Genomic DNA, 20,421 nt, shown 5'->3' on the forward strand with positions numbered 1-20,421 from the left:
TGCAACATTTCAGTTAGCACTTTAAATAGTTTCAGTCATTTTGACATCTAACTAAAGGGACAGATACTATAGAAGAGAATGCTCGATGCCTTTGAATTTCCTTTAAAGGTTGAGGGTTTGGGGTTTATTGGGGGTTTTGGGTGGTTTTTTATCAGCAGCAAAACAAACTAATCTTTTTTACCATGTTCTCTTTCAAGAAATATTGCAAAAGTTGTGAGCCAAGTTCATGCATTTCAAGAGAATCCTTATACATATACACCAGATTTCAAACTGCAGTCTTACCTCAGGCAAAGAATAACTCATTTTAAAGATGCAGACATTTCTGCCTTGGCAGCTGACAACTGTGCCAACTTCCATCAGATACCAGCAGAAAAACATTCTCGAAAAATTCAAGACGCACTGCGCAGAATGAAGGCAACCTTTCAGTAATTATTTACATTTCATCTGTTCTAGTCCAAGTGTAGGTTGTAAAACTGGGTTAAGCTGACGTTATCTCCTGGACCAATTCCCAAGCAAATACTTAGGTGAAGTGACTTAAAATAATATCTCAAGTTGAAATGATGTATTTCTTAACATGGAATTATGAAATGCTGACTAATGAAATTTGAATCCCTGGCAACTGGATGACAGATCAAAAGAGTAAAAATAAAGATAAAAGTAAAGAGAGAGTATAGGTGAAAAGGATGATTAATTTTGTCACTGTTCTTTAGCATAAAAAAATAATTAGCCCACAAACAAATATCTAAAAAATACTGTGGAAATAAGTTAAAATTACAGCTTCTGTTACAAAGTTGGCCTAGGAGAGGTCAAAGTATAGTTCATTAAATGTTGAATATATTTTTTATATAAACATAGGACACTTGTATCCTGTCACACTGTGCATATAATTCAGGGACACAGATCCTCTGCTATCCTTTGACTGTTGGTGTGTCTTGCTTTTATGTTGTGTATTATGAAAAGTATAATTGACTTAAATAATTGGCCATCTTTTTCTTCAAGCATACTAAGGAAGGAGAGGAATGTCATGCTGCAATTTTTTTGTTTGTTTGTTTTAAAGTCATCAAACTAACCTGTTTCCAAATGAAAGTAAGATCTGAATCTAAACATTACCACTTTGTTGCTCTGCTTCTGCCACAAGGCCTTGTGAAAACAGTAAATGTGAAACTGCTTTTTTTTTTTCTGTATTTGGCACAATAATCACCTTGCCAATTTGTGTACATATGTGTGTGTGTGCATTTGATTATGGCTTTTGCTCCTGAGGTTGCTTTTGTAGCTTGCAGTGCTCCAGCAGCAGTAAATAGAAGATAACTGTGTGAAATTTGGATCTGCAAATTGTAAAATGTTGGTGCTAATCTATTTATAGAGCTTATACTTACAAGAACTTCAGTGAAATGTGATGCTATTGCTAGGAAGTTTGTTGAGCTACCCAGGTTTATGCAAAGCCAAAATGTTAAGGCTACAAATTAGTTACACATACAAGTATTTCTACCAGAGGGAACAACAGTGCTATTGGAAGAGAAGTGGGGAAGGGCAAGAAACAGCTAAAATGAGCCCTGTCCTGAAAGTGATTTGCTAGAACTGTGTTTAAAAAAAATGAAAAACAAAATGTTTCGAGAGATGTGAAGAGCAGATGTGAACTAACTGTCTTGGCATGTTTTAGTGGTGGAGGAAGATAATGACGTAAGAAATGGGAATGTGCATATCTCTAGTATTTTGCAAATTGTACTATTGTATTTGACAGAAATGCATGTGCACATGTTAAATTCCAGATTTTTCAATGTTTAAGAGGAAAGCTTCTCCTTTTCTCTTGTCAATAATGGCAATATATACATCACAGGCCACCTGCTTCTCATCTTGCTCAGTCAAATACAAGGTATGTCCCTACTTTCCATTAAATACCTCAGTTACTTTTTCATACTAATATATTAATACCAGACTAACTTTTGTGCTCTTACTGGTTTAAAAACTGGAGAACTCAGTCCTCAGCAGAGTTTTCTTGCATTTGTTCTACTATTAAGATGATTTATTTTGTTATTTACCATATGTAGGTTTAACATGTCATTAATTGTAGTATTCTCACCCTTAAGGAAGTAAAAGGTGTTGCTTTTCTCTAAAAATTGCCAAATGTGAAAACATTTAGTCTTCACCTCCTGTATTTATATAATACAGTGATTTAAGAATGTTAATGATAACCTTATCTTCAGACATACATTTCAGATATTTGATCTATATGCATTTATTTTAAAGAATTGTTTTTATTAGTAGTTATTTGTTTTTTTCTCAATTAAAAAATTACCATTCACTTAAAGCCACGCCTTGCCTTTGAAAGACAATAAAATTTAAAGTAGCATAAGCTTTACAAATGTAAGGAACTCCACAAAACTTGCTAATCACATGATCTTAATAAATTCATTTTATATAGTTGCCAGTCAGCCCGTTGAAATTGCTTTTGTGGATTTATTTAGCATTTATATTTTACACTCATGATAATTAGCTCATATATTTCTTACAGCTTTATCAGGATTTAAAGCAACTACTACATCTGGAAAATATTATGTATATTCTATGACAATAACTGGTGCTATACAAAAATTTAAAAATAGTATCATGTCTTCTGTAAAATGCTTCAGTCTATCAGACCTTATATTGCTATAAATGCATAGTATTGAGTTATGGTACTACTTTGGGGTCTTTTCATCAATCAGATTTTGTATTTAGACAAGATTTTGTATTTGGACACCACCCCACAACAACAAAAAGTGTAAATAGCTATGGGGGGGGGGGGGGGGAAACAACACCACTCTTTTACAGGGAAACTGGTTTGCTTTTGTCCATGAACACTGATGTACGCACATCTTACATGACACAGATTTCAGAATAAAGTTATGTCGAGCATATAACTGTACTGCATATTTATGACTAACAAGCAGGAAGGGTTAGGCTAAAGTTTTCTCTTTGTGGGGAATGGCCTTTTAAAAGAAAACACAGGACAAAACATGTCAAAGAAGCAAGTTCAGGTGTATCTAGTTGGCAAAAAATTATTGGCATCACTAATTGTATTGCATAACTGAGGGACTATGCAGTCTGGCCCCATGTTTCCATTCCAATACCAAATTAGAATGTTTGGAAAAAAGGGGAGTTTGTTGTTTAAGCCAGAATTGCCACCAGCTGTCCTAGTTCTTCATTTTTCCATGCTTCCCTCATCTTGTTTTTAAGTTGTTTTTCAAACAGTGACCCATGGAGCTTCTGAAATGAAGTCTGCTCCTTGGGAGCCTTTCCAGTTGCTCTGTGCATTGGTGCTCTTTCTGTGTCCCTTCACCCGTGTCTGTCCCCAGGATCCCTGGGGTTTTCAGGCCTCCTGCTAGAGAGCTGGGAACTGTGTCCTAGTTACACTAGCTGCATTTGAAAGCAGGTTTCCAGCTCCAACACCTCCAGAAGCCTGCCAGCAAACAGGGATGAATTCAGCTGGATCCTATGAACTATTCCATAGAAGCCCAAACCAAGAAGCTGGAAAATATTTCATGAATCAACGCCAATTCATGATTCTGACAAATTTCTTTCCTTAGAAATTTTTCAACCACTTCTAAACTTTGCTTTTATGGTTTTCTACATTCTCCCTTTATGTATTGTATCTGTTCCATAAGCATTGCTGAGACTCATAACTTCTGTGAGTACTGTATGCGATTTGCAAAGGATTAAAATTTTAGGAAATCTGTTTCTAAATAACAAATTAATAAACTACAGTTTGAAAGGAGGGAAGCTAACAATTTTTCAGTGTTAAACCTATGGTTGGTTGTTTCAATCCCTCATATTATGATGAGGGAAAGAGTGCAGATGAATTATTTTTCTCCCTCATACTTGCTTAAATACAATCCAAAGCATATCCGCATTTAAATTATGTATCCGCAGTTTAAATTTCTTGCAGCAAAAAATTTGCAGGACCTTTTTATGTGGCTGTTTATAATCTAGCAGTGAGTGACGACAACCCCTGTAGACTAGAAACTTTGATTTGCAGAATCTTCTTCCCTCCCTTTGCGGGGAGAAGCTCTTTAGTTTCTTCTGTTGCAATGTTTGAAGAAGGCTTTTAGCTATTACATGAACATTCTTTGTGAGCAACCTGAAAGTATGCCAGGAGAGCTTCAGCCTGGCATTATTTTAGTGTGCTTCCTGTTCAGCGGTACTTCAGTGTCTCACATGCAAGTGGAATTGGCAGTTGCCAAATTACATCAGGCCATTGTGGTAATCTAGTCTAGGATCTGGTCTTTGCATCATTTTGTTTGTTCGTATTTGGTCTGATGTAAATGACGCTTTTGTAAGTTGCCTAAAAGGCAGGAGTTGGATATCTGTCTTGTAAATCTGTCCTGTGTCTTAGCTGTAAGATTATTTTATTTCTTGGATCATTCATTCTAACACTAGGGTTGGTCTTGTCGTTCTGATGTTGCCATTATGTAGGTAAATACATACTGGTTTTAGATACTAAAATAGATACTGTGTTTTAAACTGGTAGAACTCAATTGTCATAATGAAATTAAGAGCTTCGAGTACTGGACAATTTGAATTGCCATTATCAAAGAAACCTGACTTGGAAAGGTTGACTGGGTGCAGGTCAGCCTGAGCATCAGACTCAGAGTTAAAATCTGCAAATAGATGCTTATTTGTGATCATATCTCATAAAGCTCATAAACAGTAACAGGAGTAAATTATTCAGTTAAGTAACAGATACACAATAAGGCTTTTTGCAAACAAGCTAGGGAAACAGGTCTAGAAAAGACTGCTAAATGGCAGATCCACCTTTGTTTGGATAACCACACAGTGGTGCAACAGATGACTCCTGAGATAAGTATTTAGTAACTTTTCTCCATGAAGGTAAACTGCAGGACAAAGATGGGATACATCTGTTAAAGACTGTTGTTGGGAATACAAAATCCCCCAAATTAGTTTATTTAAATAAAAGATAATTGACCAAAAGACTGAAACCTAGAGAAAGATGTAGGGAACTGCAATAGGTCACCAAATACATAAGGTGAGATAGCTGGCAAATTACTGAGTATCTTAGGCTGCATCTAAAATTGCAAGGACAATGTATTTTGAAGTGCCACCAATAGTCCCTCATTTTTTTATTTGTACAGACCAAGGGACATATTGCAGTGCGCTGTGCTTCACTTCTCTACCGATACCACCTGCGTATCCCTCTGATGGTAGCCAGGATGTGCTTTTGTCTGAGCCTGGCATGGGGACAGTTTAGATGTAGCTTTAGGTGTCTAAGCTAGTGCTGGGAGCGTGAGGACTAAGGGGAAAAGGCTAGACCTGTAGTACACAAAATGTTGTTACAAAGTGTTGGAGGGAACAACCATTTGGAAGGAAGGAAAGACAAAGCGAAAGATTACTAAAATCTATGTCAAAAATGTATATAGTTGTTTTAGGATCTAAACACAGGCCTACATAGTTTTTTCTGGGTTTAAAGGGGCTAGGTGCCATAGTATGGGGTCTGTAACTGATCATCAGCCAGAGAGTGTGGAGACTTCATTTGTACAAACAGGCTGCTATTTAAGATTTTACTGCAATTAGTAGAGATAAACTAGTTGAAAATTTGAAGGTGGAAAGCAATCAAGATGAAAGTTACCATGAGACAACAGAGTTCATGATTCAGAGGAAAGAAAGGGATGAAAGAAGCAGAATAACAAGAGTGGGCTTCAAAAAATCAAACTTCAGTAAACTCAAGGAATTGGTACATGAGGTCCTGGGGAAGGAATTCTAAGGCAAAGAAAAGTTCAGGAGAGCCGAGAGTTTCTAGAACAGGCTGTATTTTAAGTATAACAACAGTCTATCCTCATGCAAAGGAAAGAAAACTAATAGAGCAGTGTGGCTGCATTAGGGGCTCATCAATGACCTGAAAAAAATCAAAAAATAATACTGAAAAAAGTGGGAACAAGAAGGCTGCATTGGCAAGAATAAATGGAACAGCACAGCAGGTTAGGAACAAAACTGGACAGACAAAATGCTATTGCCAGCAAGGGAAAAGCAAAACAATAAAAATGGATTCCTAAAAAATTTTCTATTATACAATAAGAGTTCTGTGCTTACCAGGAGAGGTGAACAGATATGATTTGGTGCAAAAGCCTGAAGTGCTTGCTATTTCATTTCCTACCCTCTAAACAATGCGTATCGTGATCGAAGTGAAACAGGAATGCAGGTCAGAATGGGAGACTATCAAGCTAATTAGATGTATTAGAACATTAAATTCTGATTACGTGTGTTCTGTAGTAATAAGAAGCAAATCTGTGAAATAATCTTGGAATGATTATATTTTTGATTGAGGAAGAATGAGTGAGTTCCCAGAAAATAATACTACTTATTAGAAGTGGGCAAGAGCACAGGAATGAGTGGAAAGGCAAGGTAAAAAGAATGACTTGGGGAATCAGCCAGATGAACTTTGGTACCAGAAGAGTTACTGAAAAAGCTGTCTAAAAATCTGCAAGCATAGAGACTAATTTAAAAGGCTGACATGCATTTGTCCATGAAGTAATTTTTAAATAACCTAATGGTGTCCTTCGTCAGGGTAACTGTCCCAATAGATTAAAAACAGTGTGTTGTACGTTAAAGTCAATAAACCCCTTGACAACAGATCCACCTGACCTGATTATATACTAGGTTGCAAAGATCCAGATGATAGTACTGTAAGGTGGATACACAAGTAGTTAATACATCATTTCAAAGGGTAACTACCAGTGTTTGTTAAATTGTGAAGATAAATTGAGTGGGATGTAGTAGGGGTAGGACTACTCACGTTATGAGTGAAAAGCAGGTGCAGATCCCTCAGGGACAAGGCACAAGACTCAATAAGTGAAAGCTTTGGCTTTTTCAAAGTTGTAGCATTACCACGGTGGGAATCCTGGGGCACCGATGCTAATCAAATGGGGACCTGATGCAGTAGAGCCCTGCTTGGGAGTGAAGCTCAAGGGAAAGCACCACAGGGATGGCTAATAATACCTGTGCTGTTTAATGCATCATACGTATGCAATGTCCTGTTTTGCTCGTTAGCAAATTGATGTAATGCAGGTGCTGTTGTCTTGAATTCTGAGATCCGCAGCTGGCCTTCACCATGGCGCCCGTGCAGATGGTGGGGGAAGCGAACTATCCTGGCTTACGGTAACAACGAGGTAAAACGTGCTTGGGACTCTGCATACTTGGATGGGAAGAAGCGAACTATTCCAGGTTACAGGAACGAACAAGATAAGACATGCCTGGGACTCTACATACTTGGCTGGGGAAGGCGAACTATCCTGGGTTACCGTAGCAAAGTTTTCTCACACCCTACACCATGTTGTTATGGGTGGGGCCTGGATCCAATTGTGTCTGTGATTTTTACTAATGAAATACAGAGTGGGATGGAAAACACACTTACACAACATACAAGATTAAAACTCACAATAATCGTGATGATGGTTTAAATTTAAGCTGTAAGTCTTACATTCCTGAAGGATAAATATGAAATGAAAAATAACTGCAGAACTTTGGAAAAAAATCTCTGGGGACCATAATGGATCACAAACCAAATATGAATCCATGTGTACAGTTTTCAAAAAGAAAAAAAAAAAAATAGGGAAGACCTGAGGTGTACTATGGGAGAGCCGTATATGACAGAAGGTAATTATTTTGCTCTGTTTGGCACTAGTGAAGCATCAGCAGGAATACTTTACCATTTAGGCACTGCACTTAAGATACATACAGGCAAAATGAAAGAGAATAGAGGACAGTAATAAAAACATGTTTAGAAAACATAAACAGAGGAAGAGTGAAAGAATTAGACTTGCATATAAAAGATTAGTTTGAGCAGGACTGTGTATGTGAAATGTTGCTGTAAAAAGTTATTGTAGCTGGAGAGTGAGTTTGCTCCATGCTCCGTGAAGCTTAAGGCAAGCAGTATTAATTTTGAAGCAAGGGTGATTCAGTTTTTACATTGGAGAGCTTCGTGTGGAGCACTGGAATAGGTTACTCACCTGTAACACACCAGTAGGATCCCCTTTCCTGTAAATCTGTAAGAACAGACCGGATAAAATTGTCTTGAGTGCCCAGGCCCACTTGGTCCTGCCCCTGAGAAGGCAGAGGGCCTCAACAGTGATCTTCAGTCCCTCTGTGTTCTCAGTAAAGTAGACTGGACACAAATTCAAATACTTACCTGCAATCAGGGAATGCAATTAACTTGGTTATTAATTGTATTCCAGTCGCTTTAATTTTTAAGGTTTTTATTTATATTTTTCCACGGATACATAGCAAAAGAGTAGATGTTGCCAGGGTGTGCATTACCTGAACTTATGTAAAAGATGTTAAGGAGGGATACTGAATTTCCTTTACATACATATGCTAATGCAGTAGAAAAGTGACTTTGTTCTAAAAACAGCAGAGGGGTAAAAGTTCCCCATGCACGTGCCTCTGTTGGGGGAGGGTGGAAAGCAAGTCTTGCCAGTCCAAGAACTGAGTCTCGGGACATGGTTTAGTGGTGGACTTGGCAGAGTTAGGTTTATGGTTGGACTGGCTGTTCTTAAAGGTCTTAGCCAACCTAAATGATTCTCGGATTCCATCACTGCCTCAGCTAAACTTCTGCTTTTCCCTTCCTTAGTGTAGCAGTTTCCTGGGTGTGAAGTCGTAATATAACCAGGAGATGGCACAAGAGACCCCTTCAGCCTTTTAGATGTACGTACTGCACTATGAGCAAAGGTATCATGAAAACGATCGGCCTTCTAGATGTCTGCCTACTAGAAACAGGCAAACGCGAAATGCAGAGGGTTTTTGTGTTCCATTTTTAAAACGAACATGTGTTTATATTCAGCTGCTCCCTTTAACCTTTTAGAGAAATGCATGCACACACAACTTCATAATTTTAAATCTTAATTACCTTCTCTCTATGTGTAATGCACTCATTGGTGTAAAACCTGTCAAAGGAAGTAGGCTGCATTGCTTGGAGGAAACATAGACATTGAATAGCACATTACAGGGGCAGTGTTAAGCATCTTGCCTAACTGCATTCCTGTCCTCACCTGTTATAGGCTAGCTTTTCCCTTATCAGTAAATGAGAGGGGAAGTCAGGATATGTCTGTGCTCCCTGTTTTGGGGTGCAGTGAAGGTAGATGGACAGAGTCATTTGTGCCCTGTTGCTACAGTTCTGCATCCTGCCAAATTTATTCTCTTCCTCAGCTGATAGTAACATTTGCCGGGTGCTTGATGGAAGTGGCTGGAAGAAAGAAAATAGGAAGAAACAGTCTATAGTGAAGAATACAGAAGAGGGGAAGAAAAAACTAGAAACATGAAATGGAGAAGAGTCTTGAAGTCGGGGAAGAAAAAGGTAACATTTATTTCCATTTAATTTCAACAGACTGGTTTTGGAGCAGTGCAAAGATCTGATTTATATTAGGTGCAAGTTAAGGGAAGGAAGGGTCAGTAAAATATTTTCACTGCTGGGACCAATGCATTTCAAAGCAGCATTGTATGGCACAGACCAGGATGGGCACAGAAGGTGCTGGATGACCCAGGGCTGCCAGCTGTGATGGCTCACTCTCCTACTGACTCATCATGCTCAAATGCTAACTCTAAAATCAAGGGGAAAAAAAAAAAAAGATTCATTCTTTAATAGCTGAAAGTGAAAAGTTACTTTCAGGAAAGATAAATGCTTTAGTCATAGTATAGCTAAATTTCTTTAGAAGGTATTTGTGGGAAACAAAAAGTAAAAATAATGGAACATTTCTGATTTAATGCATTCTTAGTTTTATATGTAATAGGTTGTTAAATGTAATTTTAGAAGTAACCATTGTGGAAAAAAACTTATCCTTCAGCAAAGACTGGGAAAGAAAAAGGCCTTGATCTAAAATGTGAAGTAAGCCTCTCTGTTAGGTTTTGAAAAGCTTTCAGGGTGTCTCAGTGTGCCATTTTGTGGTCTTGATCAGATTGTTAGTCCAAGCAATCTGAACAATTGCTAAAACCAGTGGGATTTATGTCAATTTGCATGTGCACATTATTCTCTATAGGTACGTGTCATATCCCTAGATAATTCATATTTTTAACACAACCCAGATCCTAAAGCATATTTATGCACCTAACAGTTAAACCCTATCAACTCTGGAAAATCAAACCATTTCTAAAGCCCATTTTCATGCTGCTTCCTTTCAACTAATAGTTTTAGCAGTCTAATTACTAGTCTAGACAGAATAAAACTAAATACAGACTTCTGAGCATTTTTGTTTGAGTGGTGTCCATAGAGTTCTCAATGACAGTATGACAGCAACGAGTGCTGAAGAAGGATTTACATGCCTGAAGCTTGGCTGGTTTTCCAACTATAATAGTTTGTCTAATAAAAATTTAAAAATAAATTTTAAAAAAAGAAGGAATCTGCTGGTGAACCTTGCTTCTGTAACAGCAGTGGTACATGTTTCAAATGTGGTCCTGAGTCATATTGACTTTGACTTCGACTTCTTTTTTAAAAAGCTTAATTTGGGGTAAGGAACTGTTAAAAACATAACATATATAAGTGGTTTCTTTCTTAACATTTACAGCATCTCTCCGCAGAATATATATCTTTTAAAAACATTTCACGGATTCTGCTTAGCTGCTGGTAACAGCCTTATGCTAAGGAGCCATGGGAGCTCATGGCATTTTGAGTGCTGTGCTGATTTAGATCAATTCCAAGCATGATGAGACATTTCATTTTCATCTATGCATTGTCACTCTGTTTATTCCAGGCCGTCCTGTTATTTCTGCCAGGAAAAGACATATGGTCTTCTCATTCCTCATGGAAAAGTAGCTCTTATTCTGTCAAAGAGGAAAGATTATAATAATTGATAATAAAGAGATTGGTTAGAGGCCATTTGTAATGCTTTTAAGTCCTAAAGAGTGATTTCTCAGAAATTACAATGGTTGGATAAACATGCCATGTCAAAGACCCTATAAATTGTATAGCAGATGCCAGCAGCCCTTGCTTCACTGGGCAGACCTTCACAGGAAATCCACATGTCCACAGATGAACACACATCCTCCCGTGTGTCCTAAGCTGCCTTTTTCACTCTTTTAATTGCATCACCACCTAGCTACTCCCAAGGACCACACATTCACTCTAGTCTAGTCTCACAGGACCCTCTACTGTTACAATAAAGGGTCACCTGCTGCTGCAAAATGGCAGTCCCCTCATTTGGCCGTGTGTACCTCCCCTGCAGCAAGGCCAAGTCGTGGCAGTTTTCTCCAGTACCTGTGGGGAACCCAAGATACTTGGCAGTCCTTAGTTATTCTCAAAGCTTCAGTAAGAAGGGGATATCTTGGAGCACAATCCTGCCCCTCTGCAGGGCTCCGAGCTGGCTGACTAGGGCAGAGCTGGCCTTTGGGTTGGAAGATGTGGAGCAGCAATTAGTTCTCAAAGGCTGGGCTGTTATCCCAAAATACATCTGTTATCAACTGCCTAGTAGGCATCCAAGGAGGATTAGCTAGTTCAGCAGAACCTCCTCAGCCTGAGACCAGTGTTGCATGTATACATTTCTGCGGACCTGCTTTGCATATAAGCACTATTATCTCGATCCCATCCTACCTGTCCCAGCCAGGCATCTATAAAGCCATTTCTTGGCCTCTCTGAATGCAGCTGCAGCTCACACAAAATATAGGGGTCAGTGCCAAGTGACAAATTTCAACTCACTTTAATTCCCCTGGATGATAAAATGTTCCTTTCTACATCAACTCCCACAGAATGGCCTGGCCTGGGGTGGCATTTGGCATTATGATCCTCAGCCTCCTTTGGTCTTCAGGAAGCTGGTGGTCCTTATTTTCATGGGGAAGGTGCTGACTCCCCAAAGAGAGCAACTATGTATTGTACAAATACCTACATAAAGTTTAAGACTCATGCTAGTGGCAGTCATGTTTGTATATCAGCTCTTTGTCTTAACCTCCTTGTAGCGTGAAAAGTCCTGTCTGTTCCTGCTTCACACTCTGACAAATTCCTGAGGACTTTAGCATGAGCAGGTTTTCATCCCATTGGCAACATCACTTGATTTTAAACATGGTATTTCTGAATCACAGTTTAGCAGGAGGTTTTCAAACAAATACCTAATGAATAATACATAGAAACAGAAAGAAGGCAGCTTAAGAATTTTAGATAAAATTAAACTAGCAGCTGTTAAATATTGTAGCAGTCATTACATCCAGAAGTCATCTGCCATCTATCCAGGATACTTACACATTTTATGGATAATGGAAATGAGATTTGGTTTAACCTTGTCACAATGTGATCAATTTGTGTCTCTGAGAGCTCAACATTTGACACCATCTTTTGGCTGTGACATTTGCCTCAATAAAATGCAATTAATAAACCAGCAGTGTATAAAGATGTAATTTGCAGCTCAGATGGTGAAAATGTCTTAAAATCTGTAAAGAAACTATGTGACAGATGTATCAGTGGATGCTAAAACCCGAGATTTTCTATTTTTTAGAGCACCATCATATGTCATGTATTCTTTTTGTCCTATCCAACAGCTTGCCAAGTGCCTTTACTTGGTGACATAAAATAAAGCTGGAAAAAATAACATCATACAGATAGACTGTTTTATACTTTTTAAAAAAAATTTGTATATAGCTATATAAGTATATATGTTATATAAAGTAAGTAGTGTGTAATTATATTAGTCACATTTATATGTATATATAATATTATGTAGGGACTGGGAATGGAAATAATTCTGGGCACGAGGGACATATTTATCTCCGTGGGATGGGATCTTGCCCCATCTGTGCTGCGGAATGCTGTTAAAGTACTGAGAGATTTAAATTGAGAAGGAAGCTTGCAGGGAAGTTACACTTCTTTTTTCTGATGTTCATAAGAATTTAGTCCTTGAGAAAGGCATTTTGCATTACTGCAAAGGAGGCTTGGCAGGATTCTGCAGGCCAGCGATGGCACTAGTATTGCCATTTCTGACTGGAGAGGCTGCTGCCAGGCCACCTGTTAAATACAGCTAACTCAAGGGACTTGGCATTTAGTAACTCGGTTAACAGTGCAGACTCCTGTATGTCTCCTCCCCATCTCCTGCCTACTTGGTCTGCTCTGTGAAATATGTTGGCACCGGAAGTGGCTAATGCTCAGAAGTTCTGGTATTTTAAAATATTTCCTCAGGTTTGTTGTGGGGGTGGTCTTCACATTTACCTAATGAAAAGAATAGTTAAGAGCCTGTACTTGGACTATTCCAGGTGGGATGGGGAAAGGGGGGGGATTTCTTTATAAAATAGAGGAAATTTAAAACCAATCTTGTACAGTTTGGTCAAGTAAACTTTCTAAACTTTCCATTGTTATATCAGAAAATGCTTAGGAAGGATAAATGGATGAGGTTTCAAGTAATTAGATATCAAACACTTTCATACAGTGGAAAAAAACCAAATATGTATGTCCTGCAGGGCTTTGTCCATGCTAGAGATGTTTGTGGACTTCTTTAGGTAGGTAACAGATGTACAGGAGGCATTAATGCTTGAACGTTTGTTTAGACATTTTTACACCAGTTCCCTTAGTTTCTTCCAGGAAGCTAGTTCAGTGGGCTCAGGCTATTGCTGCAGTGCAGGCTGCGATGTCGATCCCTACCTACAGAGGCCAGAAACAAAGGGGTCCAGGGGGGCTCTGGTCATTCCTAGTTGTGGTTCTAGATCGGTTATTAGCCACCTTTAAATAAAGGTGATGATAGTGTTTGTATTTTTGTTAGTTAGAGACAATTATACTCTGGAACAGTGGCGTCACTGGTAGAGCAGAGGAGGGCTCAGACTATGTCATGAGAATGAAGAAGGAGAGACAGAGCTTAGAAGGGGCTCACAAGCCAAACTTGAACATGGTTCAATGAAACAATTTTCTAGTAAGCAGAAAATGGTAGGATTTCGTGATGGATTAATATAACAACCATATTTTGAGCAGATAGGAAGTTAAATGTTGGGTTTAGGAAAAAAATAGATGAAGAGGGTTTGAATAAAACTTTTTATTGGATTAATATAAAGAAAAGGATATATCTTCATAAGATTAAAATTGAATACATTGAAATATTTAGACATAAACTAAATAGGAGGGGTTCAGTCTTCAAGCCACTGCCTCACTGACAGTCTAAGAAATAGATAGAAGCATAGTTACATTAACTGTCATCACACAGAAAGTGAATGCTGAGAAATCAGGCAGGTGTGGCAGAATAGCAGAGCAAGCCACAGGGTAAATGGACAGTAGAGCACTGGGTTTGTGTGCAGGTGGTAGAGGTGAGTGTAAAGCAGAAAGCCGGAACAAGGACAGACAAATCAGACATGCAGTCGTGATTTCTGGAGGCAGAATGATACCAAGCATGGGTGTGATCGGAGTTATGGATGGTGCCGTAGTCCCACTCTGCTCTTGCACAGGAGGGGAGGATGATAAGGGGAGGGAATTCATGGGTACCCTGCAGTGAAACACTGCCCATAAAGCACCAGGAACCTTTTGTCAATATACTACGGAGGCATTACTGTAGCAGCCAAGTGTTCCTGGTGCACACAAAACCCAAAGATGGAGGGGAACACTTCTGAAAGACATGCATAAGGTAATAAGAAGAAAGACAGGGAGAGTAAGATAGCAGAGAAACCTGTGTGACCTCCACAGCCGCGAGAGATCTGGGAGGGAAGCTATGACATGAATTCTGTAACCTCAGCAGAAATCTCAGCAGAATGTTAATTCTAAGGCAATAATTGTATTTTTCTGATTCTTTAGTCCAGAAAACATACTTTATATAAGCAGCCAGAGCCCAGTCGATTCGTACGACCCAACAGCCTTGACGTTTACCTTTTTCTGTTTCACAGCCTTCTCCAAACCCCTCACCCTATGGCTGGTGCTTATAGCCCGATGCTGCAGTCCCGGGAGAATGGAATGAGTGAGTTTATCCACTTGCCTGCCTCAGGCTGTCTCGGGAACACAGTGCTCAGCCCGGAGAGGAGCAGGCTTGAGAAGTTCCGTTTAGACAGTGGATCTTCAGCGTCTAAAGGAGTGAAAAAGCCAACTCCAGGGGAAGGGGGACCGGGAGCAACAGCGTCCCCTCTCCTCCCGCCAGCACCCGAGGATGCTGGTCCCTGTGCGCTCCCCCGGGGGTGCATTCCCCAGCGCCGTTTGAGGCCGCTCGGCTCTATAAATGCCATTTGCATCGGGATAGGATGTAACAAGAGCTGTAAATCACTGACGGCGAAGTGAGCTCCTCCAGGGGCAGACACGGCGGAGCCGAGCCTCTGCGAGCTGTGGCAATGTGTGAACGGTATCTTTTGTTGGGGGGGAGGACTGATGGCAATTAGATGATACTTATCTGGCCCTTTGATGTGTATTTACACAAACAACGTTTTCCTCCGGGACTTGCGGTATAAAGGAGGAGCCGTGCTCCCCGACACCCTCCTTCCCGGCATCTCCGAAACAAGGCAGGATGACCAAGGCCCCTTTCTCAGTGGAGTGGTTGTCCCAGAGCAGTCAGGCCCTCAAGAGCCCCACCGAGGGCTCCCCGCACCGAGCATCCTCCGCGGGCCACCGGCCCGGCTCCGGCTCCAGCCCCGGCTTGAGCGAGCGGAGCAAGGAGCAGTCCGCCGGCCCGCGGGCCGGGAGAGGCGGCAGGAGCAGGGAGCGCTTGGCGGCCCCCGCCGCTGCAGGTAACCGCGGTCTCCGCGGCCGTCGGGGCATCCTGGTGCTCCCGCGCTGGGGGGAGGAGGGCGGACGGGGCCCTGTGCCACCCCCGATAGGGCGCGACCGTGCGGTGCCTGCCCGGAGGCGGAGCGGGCGGGCGGGCACCCCTGAGGTTCCCGGGCCCGGCTGACCCTTTTCTCCCTCTCCCCAGGAGCAGGCGGGCGGCCGGGGGGCGCGGGGCAGCCCCCGCCGGAGGGGGGTCCCGAGTGCTCGGGCCCCGAGGAGCCCGGCGGCAGGAGCAGCCGGCGGCTGCGCACGGCCTTCAGCGCGGAGCAGCTCAGCACCCTGGAGAGCTCCTTCCAGCGGCAGCAGTACCTGGGGGCGGCCGAGCGCCGCAAGCTGGCCGGCAGGATGCGGCTCTCGGAGGTGCAGGTGAGGGCGGCGGCGGCACGGCGCGGGGGGCACGGGGCATGGGGCATGGGGCACGGGCTGGGCTATGGGCCGCGGCGCGGGCTGGGTGCCCTTGTAACCTCATCTTTCCTCGTCCCTCCTCCGCACCCCCCCCCCCCCCCCCAGATCAAGACCTGGTTTCAGAACCGCCGGATGAAGCTCAAGCGGCAGCTGCAGGAGCTGAGAACGGAGCCTTTCTGCAGCCCCCCCCCTCCCCTACGGACCTCAGAGCGGCGGCGTGCCCTTGCCGCTCACGTACGTGGCCCCGGCACCACCTCTGCCCCGGCAAGGGGCTGTCTCTGGGGGCTTCACCTTGGCGGCGATGCCGGCACCTGCCCTGGACCTCAGCAGCGCCTGCAGAGCACAGCCTGTGGGCTTTTGGGCGGCACCCTGCTTTGTAGGGTACAGGGATCCCAGAGCTTTCTTGCTGGGTGTCTGACCCTCTGATACGGACTGTGACTAAGGAGGATTTGCACTACTGATGCTATCTGGGCTGCCCTTGCCTGTAACTGCCTGGTGGAGTTACGATGCAGCACTGAGCAAAACGTTTTACAGGGACGTACTGGACAATCTGAATCGTGGACTTTAGGCCCCTGAATTTATAGGCAACTGTGTAAAATGGAAACACAGTGGGACAAACACTAATATAAATGGAATCGTTTAATAAACCGAAACTTTTTCCAGCTTTCATGTGAATTCCTTCCACAAGGATTGTAGAGCTATTTATCCTGCCCTAAAAGAGAGCTCCTCTTCATTATAGGAAGCATAGACTCCTTATTCTCTAGATCTGTTCTGGCTTCCTGCAATGTACTGAGGGTGAGTGCAAAAAAGCATTAATTTCCCCCACCCTCTAAAGCGGGTATCCAACCCCTTCAGCTACGTCCTAGGTGGCACTTTCTCTGATGGGACTGTGCTTTTAACCAAATATGTGGATGCACCTGTTACTAACACTTAATACTGGGCTTGTTATTATAGTGGAACAGATGTTTTCTGTTGGAGCCCTTTAAATAACATATAGAATATGATTTTAAGATGTAAAAAGTTACTTTCTAAATATATCATGCTCTCATGTGCAGCCTCAGTAGATCAGTAGGGCCTCTTGCCTAAACAGATCTTGGAAAGCATGTAGCCTTGAAATTTCTTATCAACAGAACAGTATCTCGGCATCTCACATGCACCTAATGGGGTGTGACGTGAGGGTGATGACCAAAAGAAATGTAACATTCCAAAGCTGGTTTTCCCTAAGTGGCAGTAAAGTATGTTACCATTGTGCTATGCACTTTTTTTCATTTGAATAATGCTCTAGAAAACTTAAGATCAAAATGTCCTGATTCCAGGCTAGAGAAAGGGCTCCGAGAAACGATCCTTGACTGATGTAAGTTGCCATAAATCTTTCAAAGTCAATTGTCAACTAACATGAAAAGAGCAATAAAAATTTCCATCACTTTAAAGTTAATCTCGGGGGTTATTAGAAGATTTCCGGCGCATTGGTAATCTGGGCCCACATAATGAATAGTCTGAAGGTTCTCTGTCAGTCATCCTTGAATACACCTATTTTCTTTTGTATACAGGGGCCAATCTGCCACTTGAGTACACTTGCCTGGTAAAAAGCAACATTATGTGCCTCTGAAGGCTGTGGCCTTTGATTGTCTGAGTAGCTGTCACATTTGGAAGTCTCCTTAATTATTTTGTAATCCATGCTCTATTTTTCTAGCCTTTTGAGATATTTGCTTGCAATTGCACAATTAATGTGGCTCTAATGCAAGAGTTTCAGAAAACTAATGAGGGCTCAGGTGCCATCAATCTTGCTGAGATCTATGCAAGAATATGATGCAGTTTGGGATTAAGGAAATTTGTTGACACGAGATAAAAATTCCCACTAAATGGAGGCTTATTTCTCAAAGTCAGGTATTACTAAATGGTTGTATTGATTCGAAGAAAAAAATCTGCAGTTCCCTCTACATCTTTCAAATGTCATTAGGGAACAGGGATGTTTCCAGAAAGCTCTGCAATGGTGAATATTTTCTCTGCTCTAAAGCGGCGACATTTTTAGAATAGCAAAACAGTCAAGGCCAACAAATATAAAAATTACCTTAAAAAAAAAAGGTCTTAAGCGTGAGACTCGATTTGGCTCTCCCGTTTTCAAGGCAATAGTGGTTGAGGGGTTAGGTGATCCCCTTATGATCCTGTATGGCCAGAGGAGAACCCCACCTCTCCTCCAAATGCCTTGCTCACCCCGTACAAAGGAACAGTAACAGCCCTTCGTGCTGTTAGAAGCCAGAGCCGGCGGTATCGGGGGCTGGGAGGGGCAGCACCCTCCGAGGGGACCGCAGGGACCCGGGCTGCCCGCGGCGCTGCGGGAGCGACCCAGCCCCGGGCCAAATGGGGGGAGGGTGACAGGGAAGGGGGGACGGGCACCACCGCAGCTGGGCCCGGGGGAAGTGAGAGGGAGATGAAAAGGCTCGGGGAGGAGAGAGCGAGAACAAAGCGCTCCCACCCGCGGAGGGGAGCTGCTTCCGTGGGGCAGGGTTTGTGCCGGGCCGGAGCCCTCCCCGAAGGATAATAAGGGAGATGCAGAAGCGCACCTTATCGGGGTCTCCAGACGTCCCGAGTGAGCTGTGTCCTGGGGGCAGCTCTGGCTGAGCCCTGCCGGGGTGACTGTCCCGTCCTCCCCGGCTCTGCCCTCCCGGCCCCGGGGCTGGTAACGCTGGTAACACGGAGCCGGCCTGACGCCGCATCTGCCTGCACCCGAGCACGGCTCGACTGAGGTCCAGCGGTGCTCGGGGGGGGGGGGGCAGTTGCCCCCTCCGTGCAAAGGTTTAGAGCAAGCCAGAGGCAACTGGGGCTGCCGGGACAACATGGAGTGGAGCAATCTTTGCCACGATTTAAACCCACGGGGGTTGTGGGGACCACGCTGGGGACAAGCAGGGCTGCGGGGCCGAGCGGCACCGGCCACGGGGCGATCTCGGAGGTGGAGGCTTCTCTTGCGGGGTGCGTGTGTGCGGCTGGCTGTGGTCTTGCTGAGGCGGGGGGGGTTCGTGCTGGGGGCGCGGGCAGGTTAGCGGCGCTGAGGGGGTGCGCTCTCTTCGGGAGTATGAGCTGCAGAACGGCTGGCGAGGGAGAAGCCGGGCTCTGTTTGAAAAGGTGCTAATGATCACTTAACATAATGACTCTTTGGCCACATGTATGCTCAACAAGCACACGAAATGCCTTGCCGGTGTTCTGGCAGCGCTAGCTTGCAAATATTGTCCCGTTTCCCGACAATAGCTCAAATAAAAGCGAGAGGTGATGCTCGCTTGGCTGAGTCCCTAATGGTAGCAGATTCCTCCGAATATCTACGTGATAATTCCTCTTCTACCTGCAAAAGTCGGCTTTCTCTAGAAGGTAGCTACTGCATCCCAGCGGTCTAGAAAACTGTATGTGAAACCGTTTCATTTTTGCCAAAACGGTCCAATTCTGTTACTAAAGCGCGGGTGCAAGTTTTCCCTTTGATCTGAGAGAAAGAAACTCGGACATCCCTTCCCATTTTACTCCTGCTTGCTTGAATTTCTCGTCCACTGTGTTTTACGCCCGGCAGCAATAAAGCCGTACTAGTCCCGGCGCAGGACCCCTGCACGCCGGCAGTCCCCCGCCGGAGAGCAAAGCCATCCTGCTCCGGCACCGCACCCGCGGCCCGCCCCGGGGCCGGCATCAGCCGCGGCTCTGATCAGCAGCCCCGCAGATGATAACCTCTCGGCTCAGCAGCCCCGCAGATAACCTCCGGGGCTGCCCCCCCAGCGCGGCCGAGAGCCCCCCTTCGTTTTCTAGCACTCCCCTTTGTGTCTTTAATCGCATGACAATAACCACCGGTACCGGAATGCTCTCCGGCAAGACAAAGCGGGGTGTCTGCAAGTCAGCTACAAATGGAAGAAAAAGCTGAGTCGATTAGCTGGGGAGGAGCAGCTTAATGCTTGTGCGGTGAAACTGCTGGAGCTCCCGGCCCGGCGGCTCTGGAGGAAGAGGCTGTATAACCTGGAAACTGGGCTCCCCGGGGAGGAAAAGGGGGTGGGAGGAGAAAATTGCCAGAGCACTAACTTCAAAGCCTTTCTCCCCTGCGGTGCGTACGCGGAGGGGGAGGAACATGATTGAATTAGCACCGCGGTAATGGCAGGGAGCCGTCTGCAGCCCGCGCTCGTTAACGCCTGTCCCAATTTGGCGAGAGCAGCCAAGAGGGGACCGGGAATAGGGTCGGGGTATCCCCCCCCCCGCAGCTCCCAGACACTGTGGAGCCGCTCCAGGGACCTCTTTACAAACCAGGTGAAGTTATTCGGCGTTGCGTGCTAATCGGGAGAGATCTCGCACTGGCA

The 20,421-nt window shown here is 43.6% G+C and overlaps 2 protein-coding genes across 5 annotated transcripts in view; both read left to right on the top strand.

The window, feature by feature from the left end:
- The window catches only part of KNDC1 (kinase non-catalytic C-lobe domain containing 1), a 68,716-nt gene extending 65,940 nt beyond the window's left edge, over window positions 1-2,776 (top strand). For all 4 annotated transcript variants that reach the window (XM_030030268.2, XM_030030267.2, XM_030030266.2 and 1 more), the window contains one exon: window positions 198-2,776. In XM_030030268.2, coding sequence (XP_029886128.1) covers window positions 198-429 — 232 coding nt within the window. In that variant the 3' untranslated portion in view covers window positions 430-2,776. The remainder of the gene's footprint in view (window positions 1-197) is intronic.
- A 12,163-nt stretch (window positions 2,777-14,939) lies between these two features.
- Window positions 14,940-17,526, top strand: LOC115348142 (transcription factor LBX2-like). The gene is given in 4 exon segments (XM_030030271.2): window positions 14,940-15,651; window positions 15,837-16,057; window positions 16,202-16,279; window positions 16,281-17,526. Coding segments are annotated over 4 exon segments (753 nt in total). The 5' UTR covers window positions 14,940-15,431; the 3' UTR covers window positions 16,515-17,526.
- Window positions 17,527-20,421: the final 2,895 nt, after the last annotated feature.

This window comes from Aquila chrysaetos, chromosome 11 (genome assembly GCF_900496995.4).
Source record: "Aquila chrysaetos chrysaetos chromosome 11, bAquChr1.4, whole genome shotgun sequence".
NCBI lineage: Eukaryota > Metazoa > Chordata > Aves > Accipitriformes > Accipitridae > Aquila > Aquila chrysaetos.